The 19,720-nt window shown below is 36.9% G+C and overlaps 1 protein-coding gene across 1 annotated transcript; it reads left to right on the top strand.

Annotated features, from left to right (window-relative positions):
* The first annotated feature begins 995 nt into the window (after positions 1–995).
* On the top strand, positions 996–19,170 carry LOC104601564 (T-complex protein 1 subunit zeta 1-like). Its single transcript, XM_010264945.3, has 15 exons — positions 996–1,252; positions 1,361–1,424; positions 1,865–2,000; positions 3,697–3,848; positions 3,944–3,991; positions 4,133–4,225; positions 8,509–8,615; positions 8,862–8,976; positions 9,080–9,166; positions 10,949–11,153; positions 14,367–14,461; positions 17,991–18,059; positions 18,163–18,270; positions 18,368–18,486; positions 18,619–19,170. Exons 1-15 carry the CDS (start codon positions 1,119–1,121, stop codon positions 18,692–18,694), a joined length of 1,608 nt encoding a protein of 535 aa, XP_010263247.1. The 5' UTR covers positions 996–1,118; the 3' UTR covers positions 18,695–19,170.
* Positions 19,171–19,720: the final 550 nt, after the last annotated feature.

Genomic DNA, 19,720 nt, shown 5'->3' with positions numbered 1-19,720 from the left:
CTTTTCAGGAAATGATATGTGTCTAACTTTCCCAAAAAAATGAGAAGGCCACGTGTCTAGGGGGTTATAGCTGGTAGTGGGTTGTAGGCTTTAGTAGAAATTTCTCAGAAATTGCCACATGTCTAGTTTTCTAGAAGATGAAAAGCCACTTGTGATAATAGGTTGCGGGCTTTAACAACAAATTCTCAGAAAATGCCATATGTCTAAATTTGAAAAAACTACATATCTAAATGATCGTTTGAAAACCTTTCTTTAAATTCTCTCTCTATTTATCTATCTAGATAGATAGATAGTATGGATATATTGATATTAATATTGATACTCGAAAAAATTGTATTGTGAACCCATGTTACATTTATATTCCCTTTTATCTAATGGAGATAAATTGTATTTATATTCGTTGGCATTTTAAATTCTTGGTCGAGATAGCAACATATTAAATTGGGAAAATCTATGATGCCGATACCGATAAAAAATACCATCTAATAACACATTTATGATACCGATTGATCGGTGACACATTTTTCCAATATCACATCTGTGTGGTATCATAGTAGAACCCTATTAATTCATATTATTTTTTCTTAAAGTTTTAGATTTTTCTGGAAATTATTCAGTTAATTTTTGTTAAAGCTTCGGTGAAAACTTTGTTGCTAAAACATTTTAAAAACTTGAAACATTTAGCTACGAAATTCAAATAATATCCAGGGAAAAAAATGATATTATTTTTTGATTTTTCCTCATAAAAGGAAAAACGATTCCGATCTCTTGAATACCGTTAAAGGGTCTAGAGACTCCGTATCTTCTGCCCACAAGAATTCTGCCCACACCTACTCACAGTAGCTACCTATCGTGAATTGGGAACATCTCTCCCTGCAGAGTATAGGATGACTGCATGAGATGTTCTCCATGTGTGTCTGCGATAACCGTGGGCAGAGTTCTCCTGCGCAGGAGATCCGGACTCAACTGTAGATCAAGAGTTTATTCTAGAAAGCCCTAAAGCCCATTTCAAGTGTAGCTTCGCCCCCGCCTCGAATAGAAGCAAGGAAGCTTTGAACTTGTTTTTGATTCCTGGTTTCTTATTGCTCCTCCCACTTTTCTTCAGTGAAACATAGAAGATGTCTCTTAGAGTTCTGAATCCGAACGCAGAAGTCCTCAACAAGTCTGCAGCTCTGCACATGAACATCAATGCTGCCAAGGGCTTGCAAGATGTTCTCAGGACCAACCTCGGACCCAAGGGCACCATCAAGATGTAAGAAAGAGTTCTTCTCCCGCTTCCATTTCGTTCTTTCCACCACCTTTGACATTGTACTTGATCTCTATATCTCTCTCGGTTTCTAATGAATTTGCTAGTTTACAGGCTTGTTGGGGGTGCGGGAGACATTAAACTCACTAAAGACGGCAACACTCTCTTGAAGGAAATGGTTGGCTCTGCAAAACCCCATTTTTATTTCGTTCCCTCTCACAATTGTTTTTTTTTTCCAAAAATTTTCGTTTAGACCGCGCATGTTTGCACGTAAAATTGGGATAACGAACTTTCTATGGGAAATGATATTCACTATGAAAATGAATTGTTTTCCAGTTTGTTCCCTCCGTTTCGCTTAAATTGTATTACAGACCTGAATGGCAATGCCATTTCCCTAAAATTATTACTCGCTCTTTGGAAGGAGCTCGTTTTTCGCTGTCATTTTACGTGCAACAAACACCATAACATAGCTTTTGAGTTTAGGAAGATCAGACATTTTGAGTTTCAGCTTTCCCATTTGTACTATTATGCAGTTCTCTTCTTATATCTTATAGCGTTCCTATTTCATTCCATGGTGTCGCGTAGTCGGTATAATGATGTTTCATATATGGATTCCAGCAAATTCAAAACCCTACCGCAATCATGATAGCAAGAACTGCCGTTGCCCAAGACGATGCAAGTGGGGATGGAACAACTTCTACTGTGATTTTCATTGGCGAGCTTATGAAACAGTCCGAGCGTTACATTGATGAAGGTTAGTAGCACTTGGAACTTAGAAAGATTTTCTACTAATGGATTCTAATGCTTAGATAGCACTGGAACAAAGAACAAGAAATAGTAAATTAATAAAATCGTAACTTAAAGCCTTAGAACTAATAATCATCCTAAAACAGGCCCATAGCATGGTCTCCTACATGAATTACATTAGGACGCTGGAAACTCGTTGACCTACCAATTCTTGAGCTGAAGCAGAATTGTACACCAACATGTTAATGAAGTCATTTATGGATACTATGTGCTTGATTTTCTTGCTTGTTCTATCAATACATGCCCATGTTCAAATTGGGGTTTCTTTGTTTATGCTAGTTTGCACTATGCATTTCTGCATACTGCAAATGGTCAGGCTTTTGCATTTCAAATTGGAATGAAGATGCAATCAGCACAGATTAGTTCAAGTGGTTTTCAGTTATTCTTTTTTTATGTATTTATTATGTAGCATTTGAGTAGGCATCCTGTTCTTGCCTTCTGTTGTCCAGGGAAAAATTGCATTTATCAATCTCATTTCTCAAGATGTGGTCAATTCTGGAAATGTCAAATTGCAAATAAGTTGTTCTATACTGGGTTTCATCTGTTATATTGTACATGAATAAAATCTTCAATTGTCAACAGGATCACATAGACATAATATCAAATTCCTAAGTAACTTTGATTGTCTCTTTTTCATCCTCCTTTCCTACTTCTGTTATTGCAAGGTGCCAAGGACAGAATCTAGAAGCTACGTTTTTTCCCCTAGTGTCACATGAATCCTGGAGATTTTGGAGTTTGAGTTAATGGAGTTGAAATTGTGAGATATTAATTAGCCATTTGCATTACATGTTTGCTTCTATATCATTTTTCACATATAATTCTAAGTACATTATCCTCACAAGCACACACTAAGGTATATGCATAGGGTGGCACATGTCTAATTATGCAAATAGATTGATGGATGCATTTAAAATGTGCGTATAATTGGTAACTTGCTATTTTTATGCATATGACTATATTTGTACTGGTAGTTCTATATCATTTTTCACATATAATTCTAAGTACATTATCCTCACAAGCACACACTAAGGTATATGCATAGGGTGGCACATGTCTAATTATGCAAATAGATTGATGGATGCATTTAAAATGTGCGTATAATTGGTAACTTGCTATTTTTATGCATATGACTATATTTGTACTGGTAGTGATCTACAGTGTGAGTAATTGTACTCTTCAAATATTGTTTCTATAAATTAATTTTCATGGTTATTAAATATGAAAGTTATGGTTGATCAATATTCCTCTTTTAAGTACATTAAAATGTTGGGTAATCCCTATTGAACTGGAGGCATAGTATCACAGTTTGCTCCTATCCAGAGTGTTCATTGCATTTGAAGGTGTCAAAATCATGGTATGCATGTGCTTATGTGCCTGTTTATAAACACAGTTTATCAATTATGTAGAGATGATTCAATTCCAAGCAATAATGTAAAATACAAAACCAAATGTAGATCCTTTTACAGTTATACTCATACATTATAAATTTTTATTTATGGTATTTTGGCATATACACATGCTAATTCTGGATTTTCTTGCCTTAGGGTATTCTTGCCAATATGCTTAGGTTATGAGATTATATAATTCTTTTTTTTTCTGTTCCTTAAATAAGTTTTTTTACATGAAAATAATACATGTTCCAGGGATGCATCCACGCGTATTGGTTGATGGTTTTGAAATTGCAAAAAGAGCAACTCTCCAATTTATTGAGAAATTTAAGACTCCTGTTGTGATGGGGGATGAACCTGATAAAGAGATTCTTAAAATGGTAGCAAGAACAACACTTCGGACAAAGGTAAAATTGATTTAGCTTATTTTTTATTTATTTTCCTGCTTATATTATAGGAATTGCTCCCATATTTTACACTCTCTTCTTTGTTTACTTTACAGTTGTATGAGGCATTGGCAGACCAGTTGACTGAGATAGTTGTTAATGCAGTGAGTACTTATGAATTATTTATTTTGATCCCATTCTTCTTATTAAGATCTGTCTTCACTCTTCAGTACTGAATCCTTTTATTTATCCATATATGATGATACACCATTTATATTTCTTTTGGATATCTTTGATATGAACAGGTGCTCTGCATTCGCAAGCCTGAGGAGCCTATTGATCTATTCATGGTGGAAATTATGCACATGCGCCATAAGTTTGATGTTGACACACGTTTGGTATGTTTATCTTATTTTCTTGAATTCATTCTACTTATACATACTATTTATTTGGTAAACCAGTTTCAAGAATTTAAATTTAAGGGTTCTGACATGATGATGCATTCATTATGGTTAGCCTAAGCCAAGATCTATTCTATGTGTGTACACTATTTGGGAAAAGGGAGTGCCTTTGGTGGGAGAATTTGCTTTCTTTCTTGCAATCCAAAGAGAATATAATTTGAGTCATGACAAATAATGTCAATCCCTTTGCTTGACAAATCCACCCTCCGTGCATTATCCTCTCTTTTTATTTGCATAGTAATTCTTCCTATTTCTCTTTCTCCTTCTCATTCATTGGTTATTAATAATTAGAAGAAAGCTGCTAAAAGCAGTTGTTGCATAAAAAAAGTCTTCCTTTTTCACTTATTGAATATTGGTCCACTCTGGAGATAGTTCAGCTTGGGACTAAATTATTTTTGGGAGTTGTGCCAAAACTAGTTTTGGTCACCCAGGCCTGGGGGGTTGAACTACTCAAGGCTGTCTTTGGATTAGGGTGGATTTGGAATTGGAGGTGGAAACATTGGATATTTGCCCTCAAATCCATATTTTATCAGAATTTGAAGTGACATGGGAGGGCTAGTAATTTCATTTGAGGAATCAAGGCATATATGGAACTCAGTCCAATTTCACTCCTGTGACCTAAGGTTTAAATGCAGCCTAAGTTCTCCCTCTGATGATCTGATAGCATGGTGCTCAACATCTGCATGCCCTAGTGCCTAAGTTAAGCTGTAAAGTCAAGTAAAATAAAACAGTCCTGTGAGAGGCCTTTCAGGACTGGCTGCCGTTTCATCTATACCTCATTTTTCGCTTTTACCTGCTGGGACATCGTGGGACTTATAATTGTTCTAGAGGTACATATTTTTCTCCTAGGAATATGGAGATACCATTGTAGTTGCTTTTTATTATTAGAGTTGGTACTCCAAGATTATGGAGTTGAGAAGAAGTTGATGAGATTGTTATTATTGTTTCTCCTTTTCCTTTTCCCCCATTTTGTTTTGGTTAGGGCCTAGGCATTCGGGAGTTGTTCCTATGGTTATGTTGTTTGCAAACAACATAGTTTCTTTTTAATGGACTAAATATATGATACAAACTCAAGGTTTGAAACATGAACATTGACTTAAAAAAAGTTTTGGAGCATGGATATAGTATGGATTTAATCTTAATAAAATTTCTTGAGTTGCTGATAAAAAAAATGGATACAGTATGGATAGATGCTTCAGGGTCCACAAATCTTAAAATCAACTGATTTAACAATATATGGCTCTAGAGTTCAGTGGTTCTCAAAATAAGCCGACTTAAGTAAATATGGAATGTTATGGAAAATCCATCTGGTCAATTGGGAACAGATATGTCTTCCCAAGGAGGAAGGGGGGCTAGGATTAAGGAAAATTAAGAACTTTAACCTGGCTCTCCTCAGTAAGTGGATTTGGAGATTTGCGCAAGAAAGAAATGCCTGGTGGAGAAATCTGATTGCAGCTAAATTTGGGGTGGCCAGAGGAAATTGGAGATCTTTAGATTCCCTCCCAAACTGGGGCTGTTCCATTTGGAAGGGCATTATGAAATGCTTCCCCTCTTTTGGTGAAGGTCTAAGCTTCAAAATTGGTAAAGGAGACGGAACCAGATTCTGGAAGGACTCTTGGTGCCAGGAGAATCCACTGTCTGATTCCTTTCCTCTTCTGTTTCATTGTGCTACAAATCAGGATGCCTGGGTTGCTGATTCATACTCCTTCTCGGAGAACGGTGTAACTTGGGCTCCTCAGTTTAGAAGGAATTTGTATGACTGGGAATTGGAAGAGGTGTTGGGTCTGCTGGCTACATTACAGGATCAGTGTATTGACACCAGTTTGGAGGATGAATGTAACTGGAAGTGGAGCAAAGATGGGTGCTTTTCGGTTAAGTCTATGGCTCTCAAGCTTAACAGTTCAGGTGCTGTGAATTTTCCAAATAAACAGGTTTGGAATCCTATTAGCCCTTCTAAAGTCAACTTCCTAATTTGGGTTATGGCACTCAACAAATGTCTTTCTAAAGTCAATCTTGTAAGAAGAGGAGTTCAGTTGACAGACATTTATTGTGGTCTGTGTGGTCAGCAGCCTGAAACTACAGAGCATCTATATTTACACTGCCCAGTAACTGCCCAGGTGTGGCTTTACTTTCTTAGTGCTGTGGGTGTTTGTTGGGTTATGCCGAATTCTGTCAAAGATCTTCTTATGCTGCTGGAAGATCAGGGGTTTGAAGAAAAAAGGAAAACTGGCGTGGAAGGCTATCCCCGCAGCTGTGCTTTGGACTATTTGGAATGAAAGAAATAGTAGAATTTTCTGCAACAAAAAAAAATCTTGATGAGATTGTGCAGTGTGCAGTTAGCAAGCTGGTGTCTTGGGTTGCTGTTAATCCAGCATTCAATCATGTAAATGTAGTCCAGTAGCTCAGGACTCAATCCCTTTGGTGGCTGTAACTTTTGTTATTTCTAGTCATTACCATAGTGGACTGACTTCTTCTGTAACTTTTCTTCATTCTTCAATAAAATTACTTTACCTTTTCAGAAAAAAAAGAATGAAATAAGAAATTCTTTAATATTGATGGCTGAAAGATTTCTCAAAGCAATGCTTTTTTGATCTCCTTGCTCAATTATGCACTTTGAAAGGATGTCATTGTATGATAAGAGCTAGGTTGTTAAAGTGGAGATGTTCTTCAGTAGTGTTATCAGATTCTGCATGCCATTAGAAGTGAGTGGAGGTTTCTTAAGGTGACTGTAAAAATAAGATTGGTAATGAAGAAATCTATAAAATGACTAGGACAAGCAAAATAAACGTGAAAAAAAAAATGCACAGGTGAGTAGGGATGCAAGTCAAGTACCTGGTTTGGAGAATTTATACAGCGTTGGGCTTAGGCCCTTGTGCCAGGTCCATTCAAAATCTAGAAAATGCTAAACCTGATCCCGTCCTGGCATCCTAGTTGCTCCCCTACTGGTGAAAGAGTGGTATGATCCAAGTTGAAGGTGAAAACACAAGGAGGGGTGAGGATGCGGTTCAGGTATGAGGGGCGATTCTTTTAGCTAGTTCTTTGATGGAGGGCATGTTCTTAGAGTGGAATGGAAAAGTAGGTTTTTAGCCGCCTGTTCTTCTTAAGGCTGATATTGCAGATGTTGATGATGATTGATTGGTTGCCTAGGCACTGTAGTGTTGAGAGTTATGGTGGATAAGAGGGGGTGGGATTAAATATCACAATGTTGGCATAGTTGATGCAAATTTTAATGGATGGCAAGAGAATTTGTAATTGAAAATTAAAGGAATAAAAGAAAATGCTTACCCTCTTGGGAGGGGCAAGGAAACCAGAAACATAAAACAAGCAAGCTGACTACAATGAAAGCCCTATTACTATAGTTGGATTTTTCCCTCAAGGAATGTAAATGTTGGGAGGCTATATGCTGATTTCCTGTTAATATGAGAGATTTTCATTGGTTGAATTCCTTCTTATAGTGTTATAGTTGGATTTTCAAAGAGAGTGAAGAAGGGTGGCATAATGTAGTTGGAAGTTAGAACCATACAAAATCTAAGGGATAACTATGGTCAAGTAAAATAGGTGACATTATAACAGTGTTTCCATGTTTCATATTCATCTCTTCCTATTTTTGACCTTACTAGCAAGGCCTGCCCTAAATAGATAGGGTAAAGATTTGTTAATTTGAGTTTTGACTTGTTGGATGCTAAGATGGATGAGTGGAAAAACTAGAAAGGATAAGATTAAGAATGAAGTTATCCATAGGAACCTAGGAGTAGCTCCAATAGGTGATAAAGTGAGAGAGAGTAGACTAAGATGGTTTGGGCATGTGCATAGAAGACCACTGACTATGCCAGTTAGAAGAAGTGATTTGTTATACATTGAAGGGGCTAGAAGAGCTCTGGGTAGAGCAAAAAGGACATGAGTAGAAGTAATAAGAAATGATTTAAGCACTAATAATTTAACAGTGGATATGGCTTTAAATAGAATGGATTGGTGAAACAGGATTTATGTAGCCAACTCCATATAGTTGGGATAAGGCATGGGTTTTGTGGCTTGTTAGCAAAATATTGTATGACCATGCTGCCACCACTTTCTTGATGGGTCTTTTGATGTAAATCTACAAATGTTCCGTGCTATTCCATTATGAAATTTCTTAAGTTTGCTATAACTTTATAAATCCTTGTTCAACTTTTTTTAGAAAATATTATGTTTGTAAAGCTCCTTTTGCCTCTTCCTTATAGGTTGAGGGTCTTGTCCTAGATCATGGCTCTAGACACCCCGATATGAAGCGACGTGCAGAGAACTGTTACATTTTGACTTGCAATGTATCATTGGAGTATGAGAAGAGGTAATATGAAATATGTTCTTAACAATTTCAGACTTAATTTTTCACATTCAGAAAAACTTCATTCACAAATGTGAATGCCTTGAGTGGGGTATACATGGTTTTTGTATTATCTCACTTTTCTTGTGTAAAGACACTCTGTACAGATTGTTATATTTTGAATGAGCTATACTTTACCTTTCCCAAAAAAGAGAAAAAAAGTGAGTGCCTCAAGTTGATTTGTTATTTAACTAATAGTTTACCTCTCAGTGAAATAAATGCAGGATTTTTCTACTCGAATGCAGAGCAGAGAGAGGCAATGGTTGCTGCTGAAAGGCAACAAGTTGATGAGAGAGTTAAAAAGATCATTGAACTAAAAAATAAAGTATATCAATTTTGATCAGTGGTTTTTTTTTGAAGGTTTTCTCAATGAAAACTCAGTTTTACATATGGCATGGCAAACATTACTTGGGATTTCTTTCATACAGGTTTGCTCGGGCAATGATAGCAACTTTATTGTCATCAACCAAAAGGGAATTGATCCTCCATCACTGGACCTTCTTGCTAGAGCTGGGGTTAGTTGCACAATCTTTGCTTACTATTATGTGGAAATATTGATCATGACTTAAACTTAGGTTGGAGTTAATTTTGCAACTAAATATTTATCAAAAAAAAGTGACTAAATCAACCTGGGGCCCTCAAGAGGCATTGCATGTCTAGGCACTTCAGTAGTAAAGGAATCTTGTATCCAGAGCAGAATATGATTGTTAAAGGAAATCATGTTTACATGTCCATATTCATTGAGAACAGAATATGATTGCATGGGTTGTTCTTTTAATGGTAGTGTAATTAAGGGATGAGTTTGCCCTTAGATCACATAGTGAAGGAATCTGAAACACACGTAGATCTTCCACATTGAAACTTACTTAGGGGCCAAAATGTGTCCCCATGCCCCTTTCCAATATTTGTGGGGTAGACTTAAACCTGCAAAATTTTGCCATTTTAATCTAAGAAAATCTTTCTTAAACCTGCAAAATCTAGCTTAGATGAAAATCTAGAGAGCCACTATTATCCAAGTAAAACTCCAGTACAAAATGAGGAATAAGGCTAATGTGGACTTGGAATAAACGGTTTAAATGTAACCATTCCAGAGTCTCATACATGCACTGGACATTTGGGTTAAGGGTAGGTGAGGTTGTGTAGTAAGATTCGCTATTCTGATTGGAGATGCTCTTTGTATATATTAACAATTTTTATGATTTGTAACTCAGGATTCATGTTCACAAGAGGTCCTGTGGTGTATATTGTATTTTGATGGAATAGTATTAATTGATGAAACTAGAGAGGGATTAAATACAAAATTAGATTTATGGAAACATGCCTTAAAACTAATATATGCAATGTATATTTAATAATAGCAGGAGTCGAAACCCGGATACACTTGGGGGTTGGCAACCAAGAGATGTTTTGTCAGTTGGGCTAAAAGGAAAATTTTATGAATAGTCATAATCTTGTTGGTCGGAAAACCAGAAATGACAGGATCTGAAATGAGCTTTTTTGAAACAACTTAGGAGTGGCTTCCATAGGTGATAAAATGAGAGAAGTTGACTAAGATGGTTTGGTCATGGGCAGAGAAGACCATCTACCGCATTAGTGAGGACATGGGTTGAAGTAGTGAAAAATGACTTAAGGGCCCATGATTTAACAATGGATATGGCACTGGACAGAGCAGAATGTGGAACAGGATTCATGTAGCTGACCCCATATAGTAGGAATAATGACTGCTGAGAAAAGAATCTTTCAGAAAAATCACAAGACCAACCACCCCATAGGCCTATACAACTCACTACCAAACACAATAAACCCATGGGAGACCTACACCCACAATAAAATGAACAGGATTATAAGAATAGGTCTTCTTGGTAACATTTCAAGTTTGTTGGAAGGCTTTTATGAATACTTTTTTGATTGTCCTGGTCTTGGGGTTTTATGCATGTATATGGTTTGCCCCTTTTGACATCTTATTAGTGCTTGGCTTTGTTTTTTAATCTTAATTATTGCACCTTCTTCTATCTTATCCAGTCTTATAAAATATTTGTCTTTTTAATTAATAAATCAGAACTCAGAAGCAGTTAGTGAAGGGTATAATAAATGTAAAATTGAATTCTCAAAATTAATTTTATCTAGAAATCCCTTTCTTGTCTTGCTAGGTTTCTTTGTCCCTTCTCACTTGCCATACACTGCTTAGATTTACTTTCTGTTTTATTTACTATATTTTCTCATTTTATTGCAATAGAAAAAGGAGCCTCCTATTCCTTTACATATATTTGCAACTTCCTGACTTTGGTTTTCTATAGATAGTTGCCCTGCGCAGAGCAAAGAGGAGAAATATGGAGCGACTAGTCCTGGCTTGTGGTGGGGAGGCTGTAAACTCTGTTGATGATTTAACTCCTGATTGTCTTGGCTGGGCTGGATTAGTTTATGAGCACATCCTTGGGGAAGAGAAATATACATTTGTAGAGAATGTAAAGAACCCATACTCTTGTACAATCCTAATTAAAGGTATTTGAGCAACTTTCTTTCTTGCACATGACTTGATAGAGTAGTTATATTTTATGTCTTCACATTTTTTTTCTTTTGCGTACCCTAATTAGTTTACATGCATATTGCATGTAAAACTTTTATGCATGAGAACATGATATGTGAATGTGTTATATGATTAATTGTACAGTTGATCTTTCTATTGGCTTTTAGACTCCTAATAGAGACGTGGGAATATTACTAATTTTCTTCTCACATTTGAATTTTATATTGTCAGATAATTTTTTACATAAATTAAAAAACTGGAACTACTACAATGGATTTTGATAAGTAAATAAACACCATGGTATCAGAAACTATACATGAAGTATCAAGAAAGTATAGTTCATTAAAATTCTAGACCTTGGTGATGAAACTGTTGATTATTTCATGATAATCAAAAGAATAGCTTAGAGAATAAGCTTAAGAGAATGTATATTCTCTGGCAGGATAGGAAGACAGAGAGGATAAGGCCTCAAGCAAAAACTACTAGTGAAACTAGGGATACAACTTGGGTGGACTTGGGTTGGGATTTTGTTAAAATGAAAATGGGCCTGTTCTGGAAGCCTGGGCCCAATATGGTTAAAGTTCTTTAAATTGGGTACCTGTCTTGCACCCCAAGTGAAAACAAACTTTTCCTTTAAGCTATTTCATGGGAGACCAGGAATGCTGCAATACAGTTAGATAACACTCTTCAATTGTTTGAAGAATTCCATGGCTTAAGAATTGGCAATAAGAGATCGAATATGACTTTCTCTTTCTCTGTGCATCCAAATGCCCAAGGGGAAAGGCTCTTTATGGTTAAGAGGTTGTCGTGAACATTAGAATCTAATGGTATTTAGTATAAGAGTAGGGTGGGGTGATATCATTTAACAGGACAAAAAAATAACTATAATATTGTGCTATGCATGTCAAGATATTGTTGGGCTCAAAGTAGGGGGCAGGTGGCAGTTAATGAAAAGTTGATTGGCCAAGTTCAGGCAGGGCCAGAACACATGGAGGTTTTAGGTGAACATGACAGGGAAGGTGATGCCAATATTTTTTGAGAAAAGGCAAGGTAATGATTGTACTGTTATTAGAAACTTTGCAAAAAGTGTTGATAGTGGCTGTACAGAATCTATAGATTGCTTCTAAACTTTGGATTCATTTACACTATCTCGCTCTAAGTTAATACATGTATCCCTCTTTACAATAGATGAGTAAGGAACATTCCTGAACTCTTTTTTGATTGACATCCATGAAATCAGGCATGCCTCTACCCTCCTTGTAACTTCTACTTGGGAGCTTTTGTTTTCAAAGGTACTATTGTTTGCCTCCTTCCATATCACTCATATTGTCGCAATAGGTGTACTTTTCCCGACTATCCCCCTCCTCTTGAGCCCTTTAATGTTCCATTCCTTTGTTGTTTCTTTCACTGTTTGAGGAAAGCACCAACAGAAATTCATAATTTTCAAGAAATACCTCCAGATTGTAGAAAAGAGGGGTGATGCAATTGTGTTTCAGAAAGTTCATCCCAAATCAAAGAAAAGAAGGGGTGGCTTGATTAGTTTCTTGGTCAAGTGCATTTTGAACTGTTGAGGCAAGGTCAGTATATTTGGAGGTGGTAGGCGAAAGTTCAATGAAGTTGCTCAGAAAGTTCATCCTAAATCCAATAAGAAAAGTTAAAAAAAATGTGGATAGAGTGGTTTCTTATTCAAGTATGATTTCAGATATTAGGGTCTGGTTGGAGGCTTATATCTTGACATCTGGCCATAGGATTGGTCTGACAATGTGGTAATACTTATTACTCTGAACTTTTTAATTTTAAAGGGAAAAACTGTAGCTATTGAAATATATGTCAATAAGAGAATTCTCAAAAGCTAATTATAAAAAAAAAGAGAATTCTCAAAAGCTAGCCAATGGGTTAATTGATGCATTAGCAAGACAAGGGGTTATTAGAAGTCAGTTGTATCAGGAGATTGTTCAACAAGAAGATTTGATTGTAAAAGATGCTATGAGGGGTAGGAAGCTGGGGCCAGCCTATTGGGGGGGGGGGTCTTGGCACAATGTAAAATTTGCAAATCATTTTTTCTGTAAGGGGATAGACTAATATAACAACAAAGTAATGCCACGGACTGGCAATAGCAGCAAGAACCATAAGCTCTGCAGACCCTGAAACAGCAAAGCCTACCTAGAAAGGCCGCCACGGATGTAATCTAATGTAACGTCATCCGCGAAGACCCAAAGTCAAAGGTGAAACTAGGGAATCAGCAACTGAAAAAGTAATTAAGTATAATCAGAGTATATCTCCCCCCTAGGGGTGGAAACGAGTCGAGCCTATCACGAGCTATTTATAGCTCGGCTCGCAAGACTAGCGAGCCTATATATATAAAATAAAAATATTATACATATAAAAAATGATATATACATAAATATATTTATATATAAAAACAAAAATAATATGTATATATATAATATTTTAGTTTTTATATGTATAATAATAACTAGTTTTTATAATTCTTAATTTTGTGTAAAATAAAAAAATAATATTTTATATTTATAATTTTTAATTTTATAGGAAGCTTGGCTCACAATCGAACTCAAGCTTACGAGCTTTTGAGTCGAGCAGAACTCGAGCTCAACTCTCTAGCTTGAACCAAGCTCGAGCCTTATGGCTTTCTGGCGAGCCGAGCTTGAATAGCCAAGTATTCGGCTCGGCTCGGCTTGAATCCACCCCTCCCCCCTAAAACAACACATAGTAGGCGCATGCGAACATAGGAATCAGAGTGAATTCCATGCATCGCAGCCCGACACATGTCACCATCTCAACGACCCTAGGATTCAAACCCAAAACTGCCCGAAGAATATTCTAGAATTCTTGATTTGTGCGCATGCTCAAAAGCAGCCCCACTTTTGCCTATAAATAGTCGGACTCCTGACACATAAAGGGACTTTTCAGAGGATCCTCGATTCTGTTTGACCTTTGCATCCTACTTGCTGTGTCCAGACTCAGACCGTCTTCACACTGCCTTCCCTATACTTACTTTGTAATTAATAAAATTTCTGATTTTCCACTGGTAAAAAAATTTCAAAATTTTGTTTAGCATTTTATGGTATATAGAATTTGTTCTTGATATTAAATTAAGTAATGTTCTCATTTTTTTTTGTGAAAGATAAGTAATGTTGTCATTCTTATCCCTTATTTAATGTTTCCAGGACCTAATGACCATACAATTGCTCAAATTAAGGATGCTGTTCGTGATGGTCTGAGAGCAGTTAAGAATACAATTGAGGATGAAGCAGTTATATTGGTGAGCTCTCATTTGTCAGCCTTCTGTAAAGCTTTCATTTGCAATTTGACTTGGAGCACATTTGATATATCCGAACTCAGATCTGATGAAAACAGAAAAGCTCTGAATTTTTTAGTGCTCAACATCTGAACAGTGAGAATTTGCTTTTCTGCTTTTCAGAAGATTTGAATGCAATGGATCTATCTAGTTACCAGAATTTTGAATCATCCAAAAACTATCTTACAATATCATCCCTCTGAAATGTATCTATTTGGTAAATCCAAATGCTGTCAACTCTGACATTTATCCTTTTGCCCATTTTCATGCAATTTAACATTACCTATGATATTTTCCCACCTAAGGCCTTGAGAATGTTTAAAAATGATATTTGCTACATATTGTTCCAACCAGTCAAATATACAAACCAAGTCAAAACACTTAATTGCATATAATAATACACAATTTATTTATTTTTCAAAGATAAAACACAGTTTATGAAAGGGCAATAACCACAGTAAGTACAAAAAATAAAACAAAAATAACAATGACTTGATAAAATGGATTGGTGAAACAATTATAAAAAAAAACAGACTGGCGAAACAAGATTCATGTAGCCAACCCCATATAGTTGGGATAAGGCATGGATGATGATGATGATGGTTTCTTTTTTTTTTTTTTTTTGATTGGAAGCGGTAACTTTCATTACTGAACTCAAGATATACAACTGTCAATCAGTATTTTAGAAGGCATGGGAGGCATACGCCTGGAGGCGCGCCTCCAGGTGAGGCGCTCCCAAAACGCCCCGAGGCCTATTGCCAGAGGTGCTAACACCTCTGAGGCGTATGCCTCAGGTGCAAGAGGTGTACACCTCATGTGCTTTTTTCATGAGGTGTGCTAGAGGTGTACGCCTCATGTGCTTCATGCACCTCATATAAAAAGACTGAAAAAAAAAAGAAAAAAAGGAAAGCAAAGGCAAGGAAATGAAAGGGAAGGGAAAAAAAGAAAGAAGAAAAGAGAAAAAGAAAGGGAAGGGAAGAATAGATAAGGGGAAAGAAAGTGGTCTACCCCCAGCCCTTTCGGCTGGGGGGGGGGGCTCCGCTCCAACTCGCTTGCTTGCCTCCACTTTGACAAGACCCCTCCCCCCCTTCAACTAGTGCTATGCATCTTTATTCTTCTTAATATAATTTTTTTATTAAAAATAAAGAAAAAAATGAGATCCCCCTTACTCTTCTTCTTCCTCCTGACCCCCCTCCTCTTAAGGAGGCTTACGCCTCTTATGTTCTGAACTACGCCTCACGCCTCTAGGTAGTGGAACGCCTCGTGTCACACCTCTGCGTTTTAAGACATTGCTGTCAATCACCCAGAAATAGGTGTTGTGACCCCATCTAAAAGAAACTCCAATCTCCCTTGCTAAATAATTGATTTCCTTTACAGATCGTCTTAGTGTCCAGACCTCCAAGCAATTGTTCTGCATCCAGTCTGTGGCCAGCTTAGAATCTCCTTGAAGTAGGGCCATCACTTCGGCTTTTAAGGTGTCCCCCACCCCTAGAGGTCCTGAGTATTAAGCAATCAGTCTACCTTCACCGTCTCTAAAAGCTCCCTCAATTCCAGAAGGACCAGGGTTACCTGTTGAACTTCCACCAAAATTCAATTTCACCTTTTGACCAACTGATGATAATGATGTCGATGATGTTGCTCTTGCAGATATACTATGCCTTTACTCCATAGACCCTACCACTCCTTTTTTACTTCTTAGCTTTGGCTCTCTTTAGCTCTCCTCCAATGTATGATCTCATTTCTCACCATATATTAACTCTAGTCCAATGTTCAAAGCATCGATATGGCCCAATACGCCAAATTGGGTGTATCGGATTTTGTATAAACATGCTGTTATTTTTTTTTCTGAAAAGAGTAAAGTATAACTTGTATTAACTGAAAAAAGATATACAACATTTATCAAAAAAAAAAAAAGAAAGAAAGAAGAAAGATCTACATCCAAACTTATTCAGGGGGCTCGGTTAAAGGCCTGACTACCCCTTGAAACAGGTCTTACCCCGAAACTCCCCTTATTTTGTGTATTGGTGACCCACTGATACGATATGTATTGGCTGATACGTATTGATACTTTGAACCTTGCTCCAGTCATCCTGTAGCAAGGGACTATCTTTTGAAACAGTAGCAAGGGCTGCAGGTTTTACTACTGTTTCAAAAGATAGTGCCTTGATAATCATGAAAACACTATAGATTATCACTAAACCAACCCTACATGCCTACAATCACAGTAAGCAGTTTACAGATCAAACCAAAAATAAAATAAGTCAAAACATGGAATAATGAAAGTAAAAGCACCTAAGAAATAAAAAAAAAGTACAGAAACGTGTCCTATTGGTTTGGTTTCATGCAATAAGAAAAAAGCAAGGTTTGCATTTCTAATTAAACAATCATGGCTACCATAGAAGTTGCAACAAAATCAATGTAATTGGATAGAAAAGAGAAGAATGGTGATCTTACTGTTTCTTCAATGTGGAACAGAAATTACAAGCCTTGAGGTCTCAAAACAAATCCTTTTACTTTTATTCTTTTAGGGGAAAAATACCAATAAGATGACTTGTGATTTGATGCTAGGTTTTGGAGATTTGAGCTCGTTACTATTTTCATTGTTAATAAAGTTGGAGTTTTGACAGATTTTAATATAAATAGTGATGATGGATGGAGAGGACTGCACTAGCACTTGATATATTCTTTATTATCCATCAACAAAAACGTTGGAGCTTCAAAAGAAAAGTAGATAGGAGATTTGATAAGAAGACTCGAGATTTTATTGTTTTGAGAAGAGCTTAATGTTTTCTCTCTATGGTTCATGTTCTCACTTCTCAATGCACCATGTACCCGGGCCTTTCTGTCAGTCTGTCACACAGAGCTGTGACATGAGAAGAAAGGGTTAGGGCTTGAAACCTTGAATGTGAGAAGTTTTTTTTTTTAAATACAACCGGTTCCTTCATTGCTCATTATTTATGCTTTTATGCATATCCATGTATCATGTGTTTAATTACAGCTTTGCAAATTTTTTTTTTTGAAGTGGTCTTTTCATGCATGGCAACTAACAAGCAAGGTGCAAAGTATCATTGATACCTTAGGCCTGTATCGAGTGCATTGTATCATATCTTTGGCTTACCGAAATGCTAAATACAGGGAATTAGGACATCTGTCCACTTTGAGGTTAATACCCCTCCTGGAGATGTTCTGATTCAATTCTTGAACCCTAATTAATTTTTGATCTAAGTACATTGTTCATTTGGAATGCCCAATACACAATTTTTGCGTATGGAGTGTATCAATATTTTGAACTTTTCTAACAAGGATATGTCTCACGTTTCCTTATTAGTTGTTTCTAATATACTTAAGTTATATTCTTTTGTGACATGGTTCTTGATAGAGCCATTGGTGGAACATGATTCTTATAGCCAACCCAAAATAGTTGGGATGAAGGCTTAATTGAGTTGAATTGTATTCTTTTGTGGATTTTGTTTTTACTTGGTTTGTGGTTTAGGGTGCAGGAGCCTTTGAGGTGGCAACCAGACAGTATCTAATCAATGAAGTTAAAAGAACTGTTCAAGGGGTAACATTAACCTTTCTCATTCAAATCCCATTACCAGAAAAAAGAAATGTTTCTAGTCTTGTACTCTTACTTAACATTACTGGAATTTGTCAAATTTGAACAGCGTGCACAACTTGGTGTTGAGGCATTTGCTGATGCCCTTCTTGTGGTTCCCAAGACATTAGCTGAGAATTCTGGCCTTGATACTCAAGATGTTATCATTGCACTTACGGTACTTTTGTCCTAAATTGCTTTCTTAGGAGAGGAGTGAAGATTAGAGTCATCGGAGCTATGACCTGAATTAACACGTATTTTTTTTTTGTCTTTAGGGAGAGCATGACAAAGGGAACATTGTGGGATTGAACCATCACACAGGAGAGCCTATTGACCCCCAAATGGAGGGTATATTTGACAATTACTCTGTCAAGCGCCAAATCATTAACTCAGCGTATGTAAAGCTAGAACTTGAATTTGAAACTCCATTCCATTTCCACGTATTTTCAGCAATAATTGTTTTTTCTTATACACTTCTGCCAGCATTGGGTAATGGCCTTTCTGTTTGTGATTCTTTGTTGTACAGACCTGTTATTGCTTCCCAATTGCTACTGGTGGATGAAGTAATTCGTGCTGGTCGAAACATGCGAAAACCAAATTAGCTCTTATATGAGTTCGTCGCAAACAGTTTTGGCTTGGCAGATAAATTTCTTCTTTAATTATTTCTGGGCTACTTCAGGACAGGGGTGTCGTGGTTATAAAATTTTGCTGGGTTTAATGGTCGGCTGGTAGTACAGGATTGTCTTAGGCCTTCCTCTTGAAGATGATGTAAAGTGAATATGGGCCTGGTGCTATCTGCTCGTTAATTAACCTGTTTGTTTCATACTTCGGAACTTTTTGTGGGAGATCCTTGGCAAGTTGGTAGTAAATTGTAATCTTGTGGTCTTGCACAACTTATGACTTCCAAGAATCATCTGTGGGATGGAGGCTTTATAGAAACAGTCGAAGGTTCTCTGTCACAAAACTGTGTGGCATCATTAGGTTGCACTGTAATATTGTGGTCAATGGTGTTGTTTGTTTATATGTTAATCGTATTTGATTATAGACAGAAAGCTCTGCTACTGTCTTTTTTCGTCCAGGAGTTTATTTATTGACTTGTGTTAGTGTACTTTCATGGTGCTCCTGATGCTTCGTGAAATACCGGGAAACGAGACAACAGCTAAAAGTAAGCTGCTGAACCCTTTTCATTGACAGAAGTACCCCTGGCGTGTTAGCGAATCGATACCTTTTTTTATTTTTTTATTTTTTTCGAAACTGGTTCAGGGGGCTGCTTTAGGTCTCCTCCACCCTCTGAACCGGTTAGAACCCCAATACACTCACTATAGGAGCATATTGGAGGGGTCTCAGAATAATATATATTGGCTGATACGGATCCATACTTTGAACCTTGGATATATTGACAAAAAAAACCCTTTCATGATAGCCTGAAGCCAGGCACGCACTTCTCTATTTACCATGACCACCTGCTGATGGTGATTGGTGAATCCGCCGAAAGTCGTTCTAGTATCTCAGTTTGAGGGGTACATCTGCCGCCACACTCCCTTGCTAACTCCCAACGAAACAAGGATACACCAGTGATGGAGATAAAAATACAGTTCATGATGTCTTGAATTGATTTCCATCGCCTG

Source organism: Nelumbo nucifera, chromosome 3, assembly GCF_055504915.1.
Source record: "Nelumbo nucifera cultivar China Antique chromosome 3, China Antique-T2T, whole genome shotgun sequence".
Classification (NCBI taxonomy): domain Eukaryota; kingdom Viridiplantae; phylum Streptophyta; class Magnoliopsida; order Proteales; family Nelumbonaceae; genus Nelumbo; species Nelumbo nucifera.
The sequence above is the reverse complement of the archived record's forward strand: the minus strand, read 5'-3'. Positions and strand labels throughout refer to the sequence as shown.

Bases quoted from the DNA above. Each gene is read 5' to 3' on its own strand.
- LOC104601564 (XM_010264945.3), top strand. From the start codon at position 1,119: ATGTCTCTTAGAGTTCTGAATCCGAACGCAGAAGTCCTCAACAAGTCT. The intron at 3,849-3,943 runs GTAAAATTGATT...TTTACTTTACAG, and splicing joins GAACAACACTTCGGACAAAG to TTGTATGAGGCATTGGCAGA. The intron at 3,992-4,132 runs GTGAGTACTTAT...TGATATGAACAG, and splicing joins CTGAGATAGTTGTTAATGCA to GTGCTCTGCATTCGCAAGCC.